Here is a 22,469-nt window from a genome sequence, read left to right on the forward strand (position 1 = left end):
TGGCCATCTGACACATGCGCAGGTTACGACTCTCCCGCTTTAACACCGTTTTCATTCCACCCAAACCTTTTGCATAACCACATATATTATTTTCCAGGATATGAGAATGAGTTGTGTGTGTGATGAATTCATCAGCCATGCAACCAATAATCGCAACTGGCGCCTAACTACATGTGTTATCACGGTGACCCCAGAAGCGCAAGTTGCTCTCAACGGCGTCATCATTGTTTGTTGAAACATACGAGAGAAAGGTGCTCATCGTCCTGCTGCACGGTGTTGTTTAGTTGGGACACTCCTTCCTCCCTTGCCGGAACATTCACATTGAAACTTCAAGGTTGAGGTGCCAGTAAAAACACAAATTTATGTGTACATTTTCGGAGCAATCTGTTACCCCGACAAAATTACACATCCTTTGGGAAAAAACAAAGCACTACACAAGTGATTTGAAAACATAATAAACATATTTTTTTTTTATTTTTCAATATCATATTACACATGCATACTCAACCAAACAATTAATTAATCAATAATCTTGAACGTCATTAAAATAATGATAAACTCGTTGTTGTCAAATAGCGTACTTAAAATTGACCTCCATGTAGTACTGGTAATTTGTCAATATTATAAATTTAATATTTTTTCACAAATTAAATTCATTTTGTTCAGTATGTGATTATCACATACGTAGAAACATATCAGAAAAAATGAAAGTCCCATAACAAGTTTGCGCCCTCATGCGTTCATGAGCGCATACTTATAAGATGAATACTCGTATATATTTAACACAGCGTCTGTAATTATTAAAGTTAACTGACGTCACGGTGCATCATTTGAATAATGCACACACTATGTCCACGCATGTCACTTTCCAGCAAAAACAAACATAAAATCTCAATCGTCACCCGATACAATTTATCGTCCAATTTCATAATCCGTAAACACTATCGTATTGTTCCAAATCGACAGCATCTATCCTTGTCCACCTATATCACGCCTGTCACGATTTTCCCCAAACTATTGTATGTACTGCTTCTTTCTTGAAATGATTCCAGTTAGTGAAGTCCTGTAGATGGTCTTGTAGCGTCTCCGTGGTCGGGTAAGGGCGGTGAGATTGACGTACCGCGCGCCTCACTTTGTCGTCTGCGTGTTTCGTGAAGAACGATTTGTGAAGCATTATACATTCTGCTCCCCGGCTTATCTGATGAAAAAAAAGTTTACATTTACAGTAACAAGAAAGCCATTTCTCGTCACCTGGGTGCTAGATATGAATAATGTTAATCACAATTGAACAATATATTGAATGATTTAGCTAAATATGCAAATTATCTAATGAATATGCAATTATTTCAAACTTATTATGCAGGCTTTTGAGTTAAATGTCGGGTAGTAGGCGCATATAAAGTGCCTTTGAACACACAATTTAGTTGGAATACAAACAAAACATGCTGAAAATAGTTAGTAGTATGTGAATTAGTCAATTCGTATTTACAGATTAAATATATACCATAACAATAAATTGTAGAACGCCGCCCTCAATTTTTAATTTTATATTAAAGGGCGGTGATCGTCTCGCCACGCATGCGCGAGATTTGGGCCACATAAGAACAGATATGGCGATTTTGACTGTTGCGCAGACCAATAAGAGTACAAATTGGAAAGTGTCGAAATAGTTAATAACGGCAATTAGTGCACGTCAGGCCCGGATCAAAATTTTTGCGCATTGGATTGTGGAAAAGCCAATGTTTATGTCGAACATGCGCGCGACCACCGCCCTTTAACGAAAGATACTTACTAAGTGGACACTGGTTTGCTGAACGGCTATAAGGTCCTCGTCAAAAATCAATGTATTTAAACCCTGTGAAACAAATCAAAATATTAGTCATAATATAATTGAAACTGTCACAACTGTAATTTCACTATGCTTATACTAGGGTTGGAGGCAGTTCCAGAGCCACATTTGAGGCAAACACCGGAGTGGTGAAACGGAAGTAATCTATACTTACGAACACGTGTTTTGGATATAGTAACTCCAGTTGCACAAATACAGATTTATCCTTTTTGTCCTTGGGCCGAGGAGTGAGATAGTTTTCTTTGTTTCTGCTGTAAGGGGATGGATTATTCGCCTCCTGAAACAATCAAATTAGTATCACGGTTGAAATGAGAAATGGGAGACTAACATGACATTTAGGCTTGAACTCGACAGAGGGCGGGCGCATATCAAAGCTTGATGTGTACATTTTAGAACTTACATCTATTTTAACACGACTTTTTTTCGCTGATGTGAAATTACGATATTTGCTTTTGGAAACTGACTTCTTAATCAGCACTGCGCCTTTACGGATATCGAATTCTGACACGGGAGACGTCGGTGATGGCGTCGACGAGCTAGATGATGAAGATGAAGGCGACGTTAGTCTATTTACTTCCTGGATGCTGTCGGCAGTTCGAGTTCGTGTCAAGAATAGATTAGGTAGTGGTCGTAGCTCGTCTCTGGCCTGTAAAAAATCAGACAATTGCACATAACAATGAAATATACATGAAATCATTATTGAACGAAAGTTTAAAGCGCTATCACATATGGGTCCCATGCAACCTATACAACGCATGTAAAACGCTTTTTACACGAAATTCTGGCACGCGTGGCACGACTGTATGGTGGCAAATATTTCAGGAAAAAAATCGCGTGGGTTTCACAAGCGACGGACAAGTATTGCAACCATGACAACACATATTCTTACCTCTTCTAATTCAGACAGCATACTGTCTTTTTGGTTTCTTGGCGACATAGACAGAGCTCGCTGTCTCTCGCTGTGTCTTGCTCTGCTGACGCCACCTATAAGAGAACAACACAGATTCAGTTTTAGCCTGAAATGCCATCCAGGTCAAGTTAAATTGAATATTTAACTGTTATCAAAAACGTTGTTCATATTACTATCTACAAGCAAAAATAACGTGTCGTGTTTCTTACCACCAGAGTCGTCAATCCGCGGAAGTTTAACACCCCTATGTGCGTGATATTCACCGGGTTTCACAGCTTTCAGTTGCTTTAAAACTTGACATGTTCCCTGTTTATTAAAAATATTGAACCAAATTTGTAACAAGTGCATAATCATCGTGGCAAAAAGTACCAGATTTGTGAATTAGGGTCACAAATAATTGTCACATGGCTAGTTTCTGGACTATAACTATAATACACGTATTGCACAGCTATTTTGTTCATTAAAACCAAAATGAAAAAGTGTGTTGTCATGACAACAACCCGCTTCTAACAGAACAAGAAAGTTCTGACATACATCAGTTCGCGCCCAAGTTATTTGCATGCTATAGGTCGCTTACCGATTTCACTACATATAGCCATTCCGAAGAATTACTATCTTTTACTATAATCTGCCCGCGTCTGAAAGATAAAAAAAAAATGGTTGAAAACTGACGACGATTAAAGCGGGGGAATCGTCACCTGCGCATGCGTCACATGGCATTGTCATTGTTTACAAACAAGCTTCCACCCATGAGCCTTTGCGTTTTTAGAGTGTGTTGTTTTCGTCGCTTGGAACTCAATTCCCGCGCGTGCGCAGGTGACGACCCTTCCGCTTTAAATATAAGACAATAATACAGTACGTTGCATATAATGTTGTTACAAACGATTTCGCAGATTTAATAAAACAATAATAATGTAACCGTTTAGACTAATTACTAAATGTGCCCGGGTATGCACAAAAAAGGACATATGATTGTAGAGAAAATCTAAACCTCGAATACTCACTTGTAAAAATGAAATAAACATCGTTCGGGATGTTCCATTAGCTTCTCAAACGGAAAATCTTTAAGGCATTCTACTTGTCTGCAAGGAAAAATCGATCAGGAATTATTTGGGTGTGTACCAATAAGTTAGTCGGTATTACATGGACGCTACAAGATCATAGCGCGACAATAAAGCTCACTATGAACGAGGCTAGCTATTTTTAGAAGACGAATAGGTTGTCAGGCCTCGTTGTCAAATTACGTTCTCCCTCATTGGCTCCTCGGTGTTAGCATAGACCTTATGAATTTTCATGGTTGAAGGGACATTTTGTAAGTTGTTACAAGCAGATTTGTCCGAAATGCATTGGTCAGATTAAGAGTGGTGTTGTAGCAGTCAGAATTTCGTCTACTGATGCGTATCCCAGAAACCGGTTTACCCAGGCTCAACGGTTACAACGGTTATTCAATGACCTTGCCACACCTTACTGACGCAATAACCCATAGTATTTGCCTAATTCCCCAGTGACACCAACTTGTGTTAGCGGTATACTGGGTTGTCATAGAAACCTCTCAGGCTCACCTTAGGAATGTTATGTGTTCTGGTTCTTCACCTGGCCTTTGACCTCTCATGAATATATCAAAAAAGTCTTCCCTGCCGATGGCGAGTAACTGCACGTGTCCCTGGCTTGACACTGTCGCCGTGCGAACGCTGTGGTGCAGCAATGCTAACTCGCCAAAGCTGCTGCCCTTTCGTAGCACTGTCGCCGTTCGCAATTTCGCCTCTCCGGTAACCGGATTGGTCTCCATAATCGTCACAACGGCTGTAGGCGAAATATAGTTATACAAAATGTAAATTACAGTGCGAAGTACCACGTGACCCATTCTTTTTATAATTTATATTTATGAATTTGGAAATAAAAATATTCATATACATGGAATACAATCTCTGATTTCCTCTACACTCGAATTAAAGCCTGAGGCAATTGAAACACCGCGGCCGCCGCCACTGGCGCCAAGGGCCTGCCAAGAATTACACCAATATTAGCGTAACCAGCATCAAAAGAGCGTATGTTTGATGATTTATCATGGGACACGTTTATTTTGTTGCTTTATGTACAATATCGCAACAATGTGTTCGGGCAAAAACCCCAAGGGCAGTGTGCTTTTCTTTTGTTCGCAATTGTGCACTGAATCGAATCTATGATACCGTAGGGGATTCAAATAGGTAAAAGTCGAGTCAGTGGGTCGCGATACCGCTTTAACTCACACATTCCTGCATTCCTATCTTTACAAAGAGGACACGCACTCCACCTTAAAATATATGCTTAATATTCAATTTGCACTCGTATCGAACACCTTCTACAATTTAGGTCAAACGAAGTTAAAGACAGAAATACTTAGCGATGAACGATTAAAAACAAAATTGTTAAGTGCTCGCCCGCATAGACATACTACATGTATATCTATCCATCAGCCGAAACACAACAAGCATTTGGCAGTACGTTTATTAAACACAGAACGAACATGACATGAGTATATCATAGTTGCGATGTGAAGAGGCATTCAAATATTTAGTATGCCCAAATAACAGACATTTTCGTAAAAGTAGTGAATATGAATATGAAAACAATTTTAGCCATTTCAAATGAATGAGTCAATTGTTCTATGTTTCAAATAAAAATCTTTCAAATCTCCACAAGTCGTTAGCCCTTCCGAGAAACTAGTGGTGGTTTGTCAAAAAATCTCTCTCTCGCTTTCTCTCTCTGTGTCTGTCTGTCTCTCTCTCTCTATTTTTGTCCGTTGAAATTGACATTAAGGACTCTCTCTGCGAAAATATTGAAAAAAAGTGTTTTGATCGCTCTTTAAGCCCCTAGGTTATTAGGCGGTCGTCGGGACGCGCGGTATTCGATATAGGCCCATGCGATGTGTTTAACCTATGTGAAATACATTGCGCTGGACGACGACTACCGCCTTTTATTAATAATAATTTTAAGATATAATTAATGAAAATGACGTCATACTTACCACTTCCTGATATGATGAAATAAAAAGCTTCTGCATAATGACCTTGTCGGATAATTACTTTTCGCGGGGGTATACTGAAAAATAGCAAAATGAATAGTTACTGTAATGTTAGTTTTCTGTATAATGTATCTCTGAGTCTCTCCGAACCTGAATATAAATATGTTACGGATTGAATACAGACCCGAATGTACACGTTAACGCGATACTGGCCAGAAACGTGGTATTTTTTATGGCGGTAATGCAAACATGCTAGTCTGTTGGTATTTGGTAAGAGGGGATCTTATTTTGTCAGCGTGCGTTCGATTGATACATCCACAAGCACAGCCAGGCATCATGGGTGTTGTATACGAAACGCGGCATCTTTCGGGAAAGTGGTCTATTTATAGCACAATACTATAAATAGTAGTAACACCTAGTGTTTCCTTGCATTCACCATGGAATATATTTACTTCCATTCTCTCACTGGGTAACCCGGTAACCCCGAATTACTCCGATCCTTTACTTACTTTTCAAACCATGCGACTCTGGTTAACTTTTCTTGCATATGGAGAGGATATTCGGCAAATGACTTCATCGTCTGCAGACCATAGAGAGCCTGTCAACGTAAACATTACGTCACATACATGGTTAAACTAGATATGTTTTATACGTGAGAGGCAGCCATAAGTTTCGATGATAACAGACGGTCCAGTAAAACATTACTACGAAAATCATGCCCCAATGTTTTAACAGTATGCATCATCAAAAAAGAAAATATTAAGACACAAAAAATACGTATTTTCTAAGAGTGTTTGATACTCTATGGCAATTGATTTCACCATAAAGTAAAATAACGATGTACTTGCAACGAACAACTAGGGATTTATTGGACAATAACTATCCCACACTAGCGTGGGGTGTTTTTCATTTTTTATAAAACGAACATAAACAATATTTAATATTAGGATAAATCATAAATTATTTGTTTGTTTGTTTGTTTGTTTGCATGGAATTGAAACACACTCAGCGCGACGACCACTGCCCTTTAAAAGCTGGTTTTATTGAACAGTGTTCAGACTCATATCACCAGGTCCAAATATACATTTTAAAGAGGGAGGATCGTCCCCTGTACAAGCGACGATAACAACACACACTAAAAACGCAAAGGCTCGTGGGCAGACGCTTGTTTGTAAACAATGACACGCTAAGGCCATCTGACGCATGCGCAGGTGACGAATCCCCCGCTTTAAACTCTCTTGTTGATTCAACTTACGGTCAGTAGTTGTTCCGGACTTCTCTGCTCACTTGGTAAACTTAAAATATTTTTGACTTCGCTGCTTATATTTATCTGTAACAAAAATATTTAGGTGGTGTTAATCGTTTTGAACTACAAATTCATGGAATATCCCCAGAGTGATACATTTTCTTGTCCCTCTAGCGGGTTTTAAATGTAAGTTATCGGGCAGGTCTCCAAGTTCTAATCAACGTTACTTACCTCCCGCTTTGCTTTGAAGTCGTTTGGATTAAACGACAGTCCACTATTCTTCATTTCATCGGATTGGAACTGTTCCGCTATTTCTGTAAATGTCATCTGTGCTTTAGAATGAGCTTCTTTTTCAGCCCTGTGGGAGATCGTAAGTAAAAAGAGGTTTCTTGATTACCGTGCAATGTAAATAATATAACTATTTTCCAATCGTTGTTCTATTTCGCAATAATGTATGTCAGCCTTCTGACATTCCTAATTATTGCGTCGCCAAGATGGGTCAGGCAGCGTTCCCAGGAAGACACCAAGTGTTTGTTTTTTCCAGGCAACCAGTGCAGTCGCCCATCGCTACAGTTGCCTCGTGTACCCGTAATTGTCGTCGCGTTGCCTTCCAGGGTTTCCTCAAGAATCGCCTCGCGTAAATGGTGTAAGAACGAGGCAATTGTGAAAAGGCTTAGTTTGAAGCATATTTTGAATACGCGTGTAGTTTATATATTACAATACACGGATGAGTTTTCCGAATATACAATTACAAAAAAAGTTATTTTTCACTGAAAATCATTCTCGATTTTAATAGCCCGTGAATACACGCAAAATATCAAAATAGCCTTGAAGTATACATAGTAACACCTTCACAGTATTACAGCGAGGAGGCTTTAAATGAAACTGAATTACCGTACGAACTTACCTAGATTGTATCATGTTGAAAACCCGTATTAGAGTGAGAATAAGGCGGATAGCATGCTGGAACCGTTCACGGGCCTGTAAAAGATAAACACCACAATAAGCGAGGACCATGGTAAGCAGGTTGATGGCTTCAGTAGCATAGTATTATCAGATTCCGTCACCTACCTTATTCATAAGACTAGACTGCGTGATAAGGTGACTTAGCACTATTTTTTGTCGTGCACGTTGACCCATGCGGCATATTACAAATCTCTTCATGGTTGGACATGGATTCACTACAACCAGGAGCCAAACTACGTTGTTTGGTCGATGCGTAAATCTCCACTAACACCAATTTGCTCATTTAGTTTTAATTAACTGCTTAATTTGCATATCATGAAATGGGACACGGCAAGTGTTGCTTTGTATGTTTACCAAAGGAAAAAAAACGAAAACAAAAACCTCGATTGAACGTAATCAATGTATACAATTCACGTTCACTTATATAAAACACCCCCCCCCCCCAATATTTCCTTGTATTTTACGATGGGATAGTTATATTTGGTTATAATCGTTATATTTCGATGATCGGCGTGCCTATTCCGTCATTCTTGGTCAAGATTCAACGTTTGGACATGGTTGGAATCATTTACCTCCTTACTGATTGAAAAGAGGGCATCTCAAACGAAATATTCAAGTTCATGCGAGTTTGAAAATTTTCGTGATTTAATTAGAGGCATTGTTTGCATAGCATTTAGATAATGAATTATTTATACTAACTAGCCAAAGTGTCACTAGAATGCTGACGATCATTTCCACTGACCAATAACAACGTACGTCTTGTCCATACCGGAGAACAAATATCGAAATACGATGGACTACTTTCACTATATACACCAATCTATACACAGTGTATGGCAACATATTAGTGTATTGGAATTGGTTTGTTTTTGTGGCGAATTTTTAAATTTTCTCTATACTACTGGCATGCCTGGGCAAATATGATTGAAGATTCTCAAAGAATACACAAAGAATACACAACGTTTGTGCGTATAATTTATGCCGAATTCGCGACGAGCATTTGTATACGAATACGGATTCATCAGACTAATGTTGTCGCTACAGCCTTATAGCAGTCAAGAAATACACAAGCGAGAGTGCAGTCGAAGATTACGAACTTTTAACGCCGCTACTGACCGACGGCGGCGTTGTCGTAAAACGGTGAATTAACAAACCATGCAGTGTGGAACACTTATGGACACAATTTAGGCGGCACCGACAGGCTTGTCAAGTTAGCGTCATTACCATTGGATTCGATTGTTGTACACAATACGCAACCCTCGTTATAAGAAAGAGATCGTGTTTGACATCTAAATGCCGACAACCTTGCAACAACGTAAACACTTTTTCGTGAAAATACAACTTCATATTGTAAACAAGATAATCCAAAGATACAGCACTGCCTCGCTGTTTCTCATGCAAATTCAACGGGATCTCGATGGTTTAATGTCATGAACATGTGCAATATCAATATACGTTTATGCTTATAATGCCTTGATACTCTCGGGCAAAAACAACTACTTTCCACTGATTTTGAAAAACAAAAATGTACTCCCTTTTTTGAATAAATTGCGAATTTCCGGAAAAGACAATACAACCTTAGTTTAGAGAAACGCCATGCTGCTTTGAACGAATGTGCGCATTTGATGTGCTTGGTTCAGGTGGAACTTCCTAAACAACAAGGTCTTCCTCTTTTCTTGTCCTCCTGCTTGACCTATGAGTGGCTGTCAGTCTTTTTTTGGTTTCCGCGGACATGTGTATCCCCTGTACAGCCAAGTGCCACCTGGGCCTTGATATGCCCCAGATTGCATCATTTGTTGTCAGTTAAACCATAGACCCCCCAGTACTGTAAGGGATATGGTTAAACACCATTCATGTTCACATTAAAGCGCCACATCCGTCATGCAGCGTCACACAGCGTCATAGACGTCACGCAGCACTACAGTCGGTGCGTAGCGCAACAGATATCACGCAGTGCCACAGACGACATGCAACGCCACGGTCGTCATGAAACGACACGGTTATCACGCAGTGCCACATTCATCAAGCAGCCCCACAGTTGTCACACACAGCTACAATCGTTCATTTATAACGCAACACGCTTTCGAATTCCGGGTGAACAAAACATATTGCGTACATGCAAAGACAATAGTATGTCTTTGGTACATGGGACTCATTTGAAATACGCAGTGCGACAACCGTTGCGATTCAATTATGTAAACTACGGAAATTCACTTATTGCACACAAAGATCCCACCGGCCCTGGCCAGAAGGGTTGATATTTGCAGATCGCAAAAGCAGTCCCTCTGGCAACCAACATACCCCCCCCCCCCTCGGTGTTGCAATCCAAACGCAACAATGAACCATGCCCGTGCTAAATTTAGGTTTTGAAGATTGTTTTCGTCTCTCTACGCGTAGCTGTGTTATTCAATGGTCTCTTTGCAAATGACATCAACGCTGATCGGACGAGAGGCGCAATAAGCATGCCGACAACGGAGAGTATCTTTGTCTGCATCAAGTGGTAGATGTCATCGATTTCAATACTGTAGGGGCAATCTCTGACACGGTGTCGAACTAGTCTATAAAAAGACTAACAACAACTATACCCATTAGATTGTCAGAAGTAGAACTCGTCGCCATTTCGCCGTTGAGTTGACAACAGAACATGTGTTTGCATATAAGCTTCGACATTAAACAAACAACATTCCAGATCGAGATGTATCTAGTAGCTTTCAGAACAAAAACAAAACACAGCAGCTGTTTCTTGATAAAGTGTGGGAGTTCGTTTCTTTAAAAAACAGTGAAATAATCTTTGACGTTTCTCGTTAGCCATTCATGTATGCCATCGGATTACGACGTTGCCTGGTTACGATCAGACGCGCCCGTAGCTGAGGCATTAGGGCGCATTGCATACACCGACAAGATCAGCTACAGCAACCACCACACAACGGAAGCTGGGGCGAGTTATGTGAAAACAAGGAATGACACTAAAAGGAAACGTTCAAAACCACAGTATACAAACCGTCGTATGATTGTTACATATCAATAAATTTCAGGGAAATCAATTCTCCAAAATAATTTGCATATTCTTTTACAAAACAATTGCACGTGTAGCGAGTCACTAGAGCGCACGTGCGCGCCAGGCGTGTATAACCTATAACCGAAAATTATTTTATTTGTTTGATTTGGAATATCACCACCGCATAGAAAATACATTGCATTGTGATTGCCATGTTTAGTAGCGTTATCAACGAACATTGTTCAGGATCATTGTAGTGCCCGGTGTCTCGGAATGTATCGCCCTCCTAGCAACACATCAATTTAAGACAATAAGGCCATAAAACGTTGATAGCTATTCTCAAACGATTCAAAGTTTGGAGCTATATTTATTTCTTACAAAATAACTGCTCCGAATAACTATCTCGTGGGCAATAACAAACATATGGAATATCAAAAACGACAACCAAACAATTGCGGCCGCAAAATAGTGTGTTATTAGCATAAGCATAGGAAATGACGGTAAGATCACAGATATGCGTTTATGATATCGAAGTACAAATCGTAGCAATTCTCTTTGCCAGGGTACTCCGCGATACATCACTGAATGACTTAGCAAAAAAATGTGTTTTAGCTTAATTGGGAATGTGCATTGAATCTCCTGGCACGAACGGTCTTTAGAAAAAATACACAAAACAAGCGTCATTCTACCTACTTTCATTCACCTACACACAGTGGCGTGAATGCAACCATTTATTGTAAATGACCATCACTAAAGCATTATTGGGCGACTGTCTTTATTCCATACCCAACATTTTTGGATGTCATGTTTGTATAATCTCAGTAAACATATCTCGACCCTGAGCTTCCTTGGTTCTTTTTTGAAGTGTGAATAACAAATCGGACAAACTTGGCACGAGGTGAATACAATGACGGGGTTTCTAGTGCAGAGACCGCCGTGAGTCTGTGTATTTATGCTCGATACGTGGTGAGAATCAATGGCGAGACTGCATGTTAGTATACTCACACTATTGTAAATCCTACGGAATAATTTATATCACTGTACAGTTTGTTCGACATTAATTAAACGCCAGCTTTAAAACTGGATGAGACGTTCTAAGACAGACCTTTTCACGCTCGATTTCAGTAACGATGCCATCCCACTATGTACTAGTACGTCGATTAGTCTGCTTAGATTGTCAATTTGGGACGATCAGAGCGAAAGAAAAGTAAATCGAGTACGAGGGATTACTTTTTAACGTATTTACTGTACCAACTCCCTGGGGGACAAGTACTTGACGTTTCGTGAATGAGATTTTCGGTATTTGTTGTCGACAGTTGTATTGTAGAGTTTGGTGGGTGGTGATGGCTGCGGGCAGTGCATTTAATCTGCTGAGTATTACATGCAGTATTCTGTAGTTCCATTCAGACAACTATCTGTAAAACACCTCTAGTGACCGTAATAATTAAATCGCTGGCAACACACTCGCCGCGGCAAGCTTCAACCCCGGGCCCTCGCCGTAGCCTGTGCACACACTCATTCCCGTTCGACAATTTTTCCCTTAAAAATGCGAGGGTTAAGAAAGTGTGCATGATTATTTCAAATATCGTGGCGTGTTAGTGACGACTCCGTCGACAATGGCCAATTCGTTTTCGTTTGAACGGAGTATGTTGCCCGATGGATGGTAACATAGAAGATTTTTTTGTTTAATGTGACCTGACTGGGGTGTAAATTACAACTTTTTAAAGATGTGTGACCCAATAAATCAAAATATGTGTTTGGAATTACAATTAAACCGGAAAAAATATACCAACTACAGTAAAACCTACTTTTTTTGCTGCTTCTATTCTCATTTGCTTGAATATGTCATTTCCTCCTCCTTCAGAGGGACGTTGCGGTTTGTTCGCCGTTATCGTAACCACCGATTGCTTTGGGCTGCCAGTGTCCTGAAAAACCACCGCCGATCCTTTCTGTTTGGCGACGTCGCTCATGATTTTAACCCGGGGAGTACCTATGCCCGGCAAGTTTGGCGTCAGTGTCGCTCGTCTAAGTGTCGATCTGTCGACCCGTGTTCGAGCGCTCAACTGGTGCGAGGCGGGCAGGATGTGGTATGCCGATCCCTTGCTCTGACGTCGGCGCTGGCTGCGTGGTGGTTCGTCCTCACAGTGGTCGTTCCGATAGTCTTTTGGGGTGGCTGATGCAGGCTGGTTAGTTTGTTTACCGCCACGTCGTTTCTTGTCACCACTCATTATTGCTACGTGATCGCTATCTCAAAGAACCAATAATCGGTGACCCTTGAGGGGCGGAATAATTGAAGACATGAAGCCGTGACTATTTTCAAGACCCCGGAGGCAAAGAAATTGATGACAAAGAAGTGTTCGATTATAACACTTGTAAGAAAGTGAAATGTTGCCGACATTTATGGTGTACTTGGACCACAGATCTTGATACTCAAAAAATAGGCATAAATCGAATGGATCACGTAAACTTAAAACGTGAAATGATGAAAGCAAAGGAAATGGCAGAGAAAGAAACGGAACATGAAAATGAACACAGATGAGGAATAGAAAGATCACCATGGTAACCAGTTTCAGGCGAGGGGATGCGGCTGAATGAGAAGTTAATAGATATAGTGGCAATCATGAAGCTAGACATAGAGTTGGAATCGAACCTCAACAATAATTATGACGAACAGAAAGATTTACATACATCGACACGAGTTACCCCGGATTTTCAAAGACGCGCAACTCAGGGACAGTATACGCTAATGTAGCGGAAGCGTATTTCTACCGCTCTAATCAAGTCACAAACAGTGCTTAATGCGTTTCATTGCTGTATTTTTGTATTTTATTTTACAAAATCAATGCCGTAAGTGATGTTGTTCAAATAAAGGCAGTTCAATACCACGATGTGTATGTTGCAAACAATGAGCGGTCCAATAGGGGCTGGTTGGGCGCATTCATTGCGAGCGCACAGGCGTTAAAACGCGACTCAAAGTACACGCTGTTTAAACATATTTACCGGAACTAAGAGTTAAAAAAAACATCCAGAACAAACTGACATTTTGACGACGACAGGACCAAAAATGAGATGCTTTCAAACACTCACAATTTGAAGTGTGTGTACATATATTATTTAGAGGCCTAATAACGGTATAGATAAAGATATCGGCGCCTGGGATGTCTTTTGCTATAACAACACAAGATAGTGATATAACGGACGACATCACTTAAACATTCACTGTTTTGCTTTCGAATTCATATAAACTGGCGAATGCTTACAAATTTCCAACAAACGGATTTAATATTTGTCAATTTCACGGAGTCACTTTGCAAATCGGTCAGCGAACGAAACACGTGTCGCACATTGATCACAGTTCAAAACAGGTACGATTTTTTTTTTCAAATCATAGTAGAGCTATTTAGAGACTGTAACTGTTATTTATTGTACTGTTACAAATCAGTATGTTTACAGATAATGGAGATGACGGTGATCAACATGCGTATGTGTAAACAGACACCCTCCTCTTATCTGTAACAGCTTAGTTACCGGGCAACACCTCTTTAACATTTGGAAACACCGATTTGTTTGTCGTTTTTGGATTATTGAAATGTCAAAGATGTATCCTGTGTTGATGAAATTGTCTGGTCGAAGTGTGAACTCTGACGATAAAAGTGGGCTTCGCGAAGTTATCGTGATGTGAACATAAATATATGCAATAAAGCGCTTTAGGTGGATGTAACGTATTGATTTACGCACGATAGATTATGATTTGCCATAAAATAAAACGTTGTTTCGCGGCGCATTAGATGGAATTGAAATAACGGGCTGCTCATGCGCGTTGAATTACCGTGAAAACCTCACAAGGTTAAATAAGTATACAATACATTAATTCGAACCACATTACTTTCCTCGAAAAAACAGTGTAATGTTTTTGTCAATTAAGTTGAAACATTATACTATATTAAGATCCAGTGTAGTTTTACTTGTATCTGAATTGACCGCGGTTAAGCAAAACTCTCATACATGTCTTAGAATTTTGAAAAATTAATAAAAGTTGAAGGCGATTTCTAATCTCGTGTTCAGCGCTAATTGAACACCAGAGACCAGCGCGAGGCAGATCACACACTATCTGAACACTTTGATCCTGGAGGAAACGAGTTGTGCGTCTTATTTTACTGGGTTACCTACAATTCACCTCAAACGATTCCACGCCTCGAAAGATGTGCAATCAACATACACGTAAAACTGAAGCACGCCCTCGGCCCGGGGCTACTCTTTGTCATTTCGTTAATGCATAACCAGTGGCAGCAATTGAACCTGTCACATCACGATTCAATCATAGTGGGTTAAATGATAAAACAAACCTGGGGTCGGTGTACGTTAGTATATTGCAAACTTTGATCATAGTTTGACCACCTTCATCTCGCTCGTATATATAGACATATTCGGTAGATGAAAAAAAAAACAATATCCACCGATAAATGCCACACTAATTCTAGAATATAGTACACCAATCTAAAACAAGCCGTGTTTCATGTGCGTGCCTTGATTGTAGCAGACGTTTAGGCCACTGTTAGCAATCGATCATTATAAACTACAAACGATCATAAAACAAAGTCTTTATTTTGTATTTAGGACTTTCGACTTGGCGATAAATACTGATTGCAACTGTCACAGATACGTGTATGGATAATGTTTACCAGTATGTTTCGTCGTTTCCATAGTTACGTCAAAACAGCGCCGTACGTCTCTTGATTTATAATCAGTAACGAAGTGAAGTCTAAGATCAGACGACTGTTTAAGTGCGCCCTGTTTACTCAAGCTCGTTTGGCTGACAACAACGTTTCCACGGCCCCAAGCTCATTTACCGCTATTAATTATGTTGAAGAACTTGATATTTCCCATACCTCAGACAACTATACGAGGCAAAATATGTTATGTGGGTGAAAGATTACGTAACGAGTTCTCCGTCGCCTTTAATGGGTGTGCCATATTAGGAGTACCGTAAATATCACAATCACTTGCCAAGATGTTTAAAGTTAAAATAGTTCAGAGTTTTACTGCACATATCTGAAGGATGTTTGTAAATTAAAGTCATGATGGGTATTCCGTTCCGAGGTCGCTGCTATCGCTGTTAAGCTCGTAGACGCTATAAATGTATCGGGTCGCTAAGCACTGCAAGTGTCGGGTTCACGGGAGCGTATAAATACCGCCACCACGCGACAGGACCGATGCGGTGATAAAAATCATAAACAGTTTCCATCTGTGAACACGTAATGTTTTGCAACCAACCACTTGAACACGTATAGTTGAAGAACACGTGAGCTGGCAGCTGAGAAACATATCACCTAGCAAATACATGTACATTCGAAACATCCAGTGACGGATAAAACAAGCTAAATTACAAATGTCCACAAAGGGGAAACTGACAATCCCGTGGATTGCACAAAGGAATCATGGGACACTATCTACGCATGCCCGATTTACCTCCCTGTCTATGCAAATTTGTTCTTTAAAAGTAACATTCTTTACGGACGAGTAACAAATATATCGAATTGCTAACACACATCAAAGCCCGCCACAGATCACTCTTCACGATGCGACGCGACTCTCAGGCTCACAATCGAGGCAAAATCTTGTGAATGTCACGACTAACGCCGAGGAGTGCAGCGCCATCGGACGGACGATGGTATGACGTCCGGTTTCAAATCCCGCTTTCGAAGCGCGACGCGACTAGCATATCATACTCGTAACATGTCCCATGCGCCTTTGCGGTGCAGGCAACCAGTACAAAAACCGGGAAAACCTATAGAACACGACGAGTCGCGAAGACCACCGTTTTACTTAGGTTTTACCATGTCTAGATTTTAAGCTATTGTGTTATTATTTACCTAACGAGTAATACATCATCTAATCAGCTGTGGACAGACGTTCACAAGTCATGCGCGAACTTTAACCTTTGACTCGTATATATAGATAAACACAATTCAATATATATGGACTTTTTTTTGATTACGTCAGAGTTTATCTGTAATTATACATTCTACCTGTGTTTATGAAGTACGACAACAAGTTGACGAAACATCTGTTAACCTCATTTAGATTGCCCAAAGAAGTTGGTATTTTCAACCGCATGACCTTTGAGCCTTTTATTATCTCTCCTAATCGATTTAACTGTCAAATTCACGCCCTTTTTTGGACAAACTTCAACAAATAATAAAAAATTATAGCCGTTCGACATGACCTCCCTCTACACTACTCGAGAATTGTTATCTAAATCATGGGGGTACTAGTTTATATCCACGTAAAATATGAGTGGTTTTATTGAGGTAGCGTAATTGTGGCTGTGTCTCAAATAAATTATTTTCAGTCAGACTGAGTGGGACATTATTGAACAAAATGAAAACAACCCACGGCAGTGAGAACAGACAGGAAGGGATTTTTAATCTTTCAAATTAAGCAGTGAGACTAATTTAACCAATTAGTTCCTTTTGTTATTTCGTCACGTAAAACAGAATTCAAATGCAATTATCTCCAGTATTGTAAATATTTTTTGATATCGATTTAGCTCTGATGTATAATTGTTCTGCTAACCGGGTAGACGAATAGCTGTTTCTTTATATTATTATAAATGTAACAATACCGGTAATATAGTTTCTGTACATTGTGTATAACTTGACAAATATATCGAAATATTAAGATGTCCCGTACACACAAATGTACGTTGCGTTTGCACTGCAACATCAAAGAATCAAAACGCAGATCACCTATGCGTTTGTTTTATTTCCATCATTCAAGATTCGGGAAGAATACAACAGGTACTTTTCCATAATGACAGGGAATACTAAAACATATTTTGCCGCTTAGTAGGGCATATCTCCGATTGGTCCAACACCGTTATTCGGGAGTGCCAACCGGTCATTGTGCACCTGCCCAAAACGTAAACAATTTTGGATCACAGTGTTTCTGTCACGAACGTACATACCTTTTCTCGGATTTTTTTTTTCGTAACTGAATGCGACTTTCAAATTGCGATAGAACCCCGATACGGCTACTTGCCCTTTTCATGTCACTACTTTCGCATTTGTGGGATATTTTGTTTAAAAGTTTAGACCAAATTTTCTATGAGCTGTAACATTCGGTCTCGATCAAAACTTTGTAAAAATAAAGAAAATTTCGTAGGTTTAGACGGCAACAGCTTATGTGCGCGCTTAAATGGTAACCTTACGCGAAGGGAAACAGATCCGATTTATGCAAATTATGCAAATTCAACTAATGTCATGTCATCAATTTAAATTATGGAACAACTTCCGTTAAAATATGAACAGCAATGATTCTTCATAACGGCCTCCGCACTACCGATAGTGTTATTTCCGTTAATTGGACCATATACACACATACATATATATATATATCGGTTGTCATGGCAACACTAACCCCGAATTTTAATAAACAATTTCTCAGCAATAATTTAATATCCGCTTTCGAATCGAAAGTAATGGTAGGTAGTACTCCCTGGGTTTTGAATAAACGTTTCCCCGATTGACAAAGCAGTACTTGCATATTCAAATAGGATAATCGGGAATGATATAAAATGTAACATTCTTATATGATATTTGAGTTGTTTTTAAAACTCTGAATTCCATGTAATTGATTGATGTTGTACTAGATTAATGTTTGCTCCCTGCTATTGACAAGTTGATTCAATTTAAATTAACTTAAGGTAGAGTGGTGTGTTTGTCAGCATATGTACGGAGTCGAGTTACTTGTGTAGGTAGTGGTAGTTTGTGATATCTACTAAACTCATCCAGTGATTGGAGGAGGTGTATCACGTGGTTGAAAAGGTGCCGATTTCGAGAATGCGCGTTTTACAACTTTTTTTTTATATTTGCAACAGGCCTTATCATATTATCTGCAGAAAACGTCGCTGCCGATTCATCATTACGTAAATGCTGTCGAGCAAAGTACGCATTGGCGTTTCATGGGACGATTGCCGAATGTATTGTTCATTTTTTATAGCGTATCCAACCGGTCACCGCGCTTACACAGAAAAGGGAAAAACTTTATGACCTGACGTGGATCGATCGTGGATTTTCACAGCTTGCTCCACACTTCCCTCAGAATACAAATTGTTTTCTACCAGATCAGAGTATTGAACAGAACGTGTTGCGAAATAGCGAACTGCCTTGCATTTCAGTTGATCATGTCATTTGATGGAAACTATATACAGCAACCATATTATGATGCGTGGAATACTATATGGTCTAATTATTCTCATTAAACTATAATATAACGAAAGCTCGTTAGTTTTAATCAATCGACCAGTTTACTGATATTGATACTTAGTAAAGTACTTTTAGTAAAGTGGTATTTAATATATTTGTTATGTGAAGGAATTTCTTGCCAGAACACTAATCGAGTTATTCAACAATGCGTTTGTGCGGTGTATTCATTCTACCGCAACTGGGCGGTACAAGTACCAATCCTAGAAGCTAAAGCTTAGTGTTAGGCGACCCCGCGACAGGTGAACTTGTTTTAAAACACTTGAAGTGCATGCCGGTGTCTCTGTTACAAAAAACGCCGATAAGTGGACCATTACTTTATCGCAACTTAATCCCCTTTAAATATAGTCAGATTTCCCAATCCCCTCGGGTTTATCATAAAACCTAGTTACGGCAACTAGCGGAGCGTGACACATCGAAAAAACAACGCGGTGGATTGTGTCGTTTTATTGACTGACTTAACCACGGTAGTTACTTATAACATGCCTTATCATGGCGTCCTAAAGAGACAAACAAAACAATCACCTCCTTGCAACTATAGGCAGTCGATGATGACGTACCCATGATTACAACTTTAAATACATAATGGCAGTTCATATCCACTGCAATTTATACTACACATGCCCGAATTTGTTACATATGTCAACAGACACGATTTGCAGACCATCGGCGGGAAATAATCTCTGTAATATTGCGTTTGTCAACTTTGTACGTGTATATGTGTGTGATATAGTTAGTGGTTATGGTAACGACCTGCTATATTACTCTACGCTGTACGCAGTGTGTTAATATTCGATTTACCGGCGCTGGGTTTTATAATATTGCAATGCCAGGGGTACCCGTGTCGATATATGAACTATGTGAAAATACAGAGACTTGATAACATAAAAGGGGTGAAAACAAATACCTCAATTTGCCCTCCTGGTTGCGATAGGGTGCTAATTAAAGCAACAATGGCCGATCACTTGAGATATGGTCGAACCAACGTGGACCATCGGTCGTCGAGTTAGTGTTTCTGAGTTCTGTTACTAAATCCGTGTCGTCGCTGTATCCGCGTGTAGTTTGTAAGACAGCCGGAGCTACCATTCCTTGTCCATCAAGGTTTGTGACTGTTTTTTTTTACGGCTCTCCCGGGTAGTTCATGGTGTAGTCTTGTCTCTTAGCTTGATTTATGTCGCTGTTTCATGTTGTAAAATCGATAACGTCGCTGGTTTCGCACACAAACGCGACACAAAATTATCAGCAGTCGCGTATTTTAAATATTTTAGACGAGGTATGGTATCCGCGGCGGCCGTGACTTGTGTAGTCACACGAGTAATCTGAGCTACGGCTGGTAGCACCCGAAACGTGAACCGTAGAGCACCGGCAACAGGTGAGTATAGTGTAGAGGCGGTGTTTGTGAGCATTGAAACACTATACAAACGATAGAGTTGCAAGAAATAAACACATACGTAACACTTACAATACAGGATAGGGGATTATAAAGTTAGTATTCTTGGGTGCATTATCGCCAGCACCTCGAAGTCAACTCTACCATACCGCCATACCGTCCAACCACTGGCAGTTTTTTTTTATTCAACGGCCGCATACCCATACCCCATTTCCTCAGGGCGAAAAGCATTCAACAACCATGAATACGTTTCAATTGGCGAGAAGTTGGCAAATTCTAATAGACGTCTTACTAGTAATCTTTTGTTGATATCACAAGGTTTTGGTCGCCATGAGACACGGTGCACTATTTATAACATGACATATTTTCCCTTCAGTATTCCCGTCAGACGCTTAAAGCGCCAACACTGCAGTTTTACCGATTAATGGGGACAATTCACAACAACACTTTTTCGGGAGTTATTTTTATCACTTTTAATAATGAATGCAAAATTTATCATCACATTTGACCAACAAGAAAACCATCTGTAGGCACATACTTGTACAGCTTCCCATTTAAAGTAACTAAACCCGCGATTTTTACGACACCGACCAATGGCCGACTATCGTGATACAATAATAGTAAGAGGGCGATCGTCCCAAGCTTCGACAACTGTTTTGACATGCGTGGGGGCGCGCATCTAGTACATCAATCATACGATACTTCTAAGAGACATGAAATGCGTGCATGCATGTATAAACTATACTAAGACATTTCGTTCTGTCGTTCAACCATATTACTTATATACACATTCCGACACTGTGTTGTGTTGGTACACGAACGGTTTGCTGACATGTTGACGAATGGAAGGGATACAACAAGTGCTGGTACGCATGCGCGTATATACATAGTCGTCCAGAGCGCCCCGCGACCGGAAGGAGCGATTTATAAGAAGGTGCATTGAGTGGCATGATTTAACATGTTAATTAGTGAGTACAAGTCAACAATAAACAATAATTAATTGTCTAGTGTTACATTAGTGTGAAACAATGCCTAGATATCACGGAATAAGTTGCATCCATTGCGATAGTGAATTCTGTGTTAGATTCAAGAAAGTTAAGCCATAAATCGTATGAAAATGATTTATCGATTTATTATGTGGAATCATGGAGTCAATGTTGTAACATGACATATCATTCTGTATTTTTTAAAAAAAAATGAGTAAATGTTAATTTTTAGGCCAGTTTCATACACACTATTAAAAATAGAATATTTTATCACTTTTTTAAAAAAACAAATTTTTGAAGAAAATCAGTAAAAGAAAAGAAAATTGAGATATGTTATATGTTAATTGTTCATGTTAGGGAGGTTTGGGCAGGATTTGATGATTATATGTCATTTTCAACATTTTGTTAAAAAACAAGAGTAAAAAATATAATGGTGAAACTATTTTTGATATCTCAAAATTTGAATCGGATATAAAAAAAAAGTCACATTTTATTATTTACATAAAATATTGTAAAATAATTTTTTAAAAAAATGACATATAATTAAGTGAGTTTCCAGGGTGAAAATAGTTTACCATTATATTCCCAATTAAATTTGAATTAAACTCGAACTTCCTTAGCTATGCGCAATGACCATGAAACAGTGGAACTGTACATCACCCACGGGTTGTTATTCCCAGTGACGGTTATTTTAATCGGATTATTTTCTGACATTATTTCCCAGCACTGTGTTGAAAGCAACCCCCTCTACTTAGCGTTGGGTTACAAATTGACGTCATTGCAATATGCTTGTTTGAAAAAAAACAAACAATAGTTCGTAAACAAGTCTTCTATTTTCTTTTCAAAATCACGACCG

The 22,469-nt window shown here is 39.5% G+C and overlaps 1 protein-coding gene across 3 annotated transcripts in view; it reads right to left on the reverse strand.

Annotated features, from left to right (window-relative positions):
- Nucleotides 1-442: 442 nt before the first annotated feature.
- The window catches only part of LOC100377915 (uncharacterized), a 32,205-nt gene continuing 10,178 nt past the window's right edge, over nt 443-22,469 (reverse strand). For 2 of the 3 annotated variants that reach the window (XM_085497925.1, XM_085497926.1), the window contains exons 3-16: nt 7,917-7,990; nt 7,241-7,367; nt 7,019-7,093; nt 6,273-6,361; nt 5,767-5,840; nt 4,322-4,562; nt 3,764-3,841; nt 3,337-3,397; nt 2,969-3,065; nt 2,739-2,833; nt 2,250-2,495; nt 2,004-2,126; nt 1,793-1,855; nt 443-1,198 (exon numbers count right to left, since the gene is read on the reverse strand). In XM_085497925.1, the coding sequence (XP_085354051.1) occupies nt 998-1,198; nt 1,793-1,855; nt 2,004-2,126; nt 2,250-2,495; nt 2,739-2,833; nt 2,969-3,065; nt 3,337-3,397; nt 3,764-3,841; nt 4,322-4,562; nt 5,767-5,840; nt 6,273-6,361; nt 7,019-7,093; nt 7,241-7,367; nt 7,917-7,990 (1,644 nt within the window). In that variant the 3' untranslated portion in view covers nt 443-997. Of the gene's footprint in view, nt 1,199-1,792; nt 1,856-2,003; nt 2,127-2,249; nt 2,496-2,738; nt 2,834-2,968; nt 3,066-3,336; nt 3,398-3,763; nt 3,842-4,321; nt 4,563-5,766; nt 5,841-6,272; nt 6,362-7,018; nt 7,094-7,240; nt 7,368-7,916; nt 7,991-12,781; nt 13,247-20,144; nt 20,646-22,469 lie in introns of those variants that run through there. The other variant, XM_006814655.3, reaches the window with a different exon arrangement.

The sequence above is a fragment of the Saccoglossus kowalevskii genome, chromosome 4, assembly GCF_978046115.1.
Source record: "Saccoglossus kowalevskii chromosome 4, keSacKowa6.1, whole genome shotgun sequence".
NCBI classification, from domain to species: domain Eukaryota; kingdom Metazoa; phylum Hemichordata; class Enteropneusta; family Harrimaniidae; genus Saccoglossus; species Saccoglossus kowalevskii.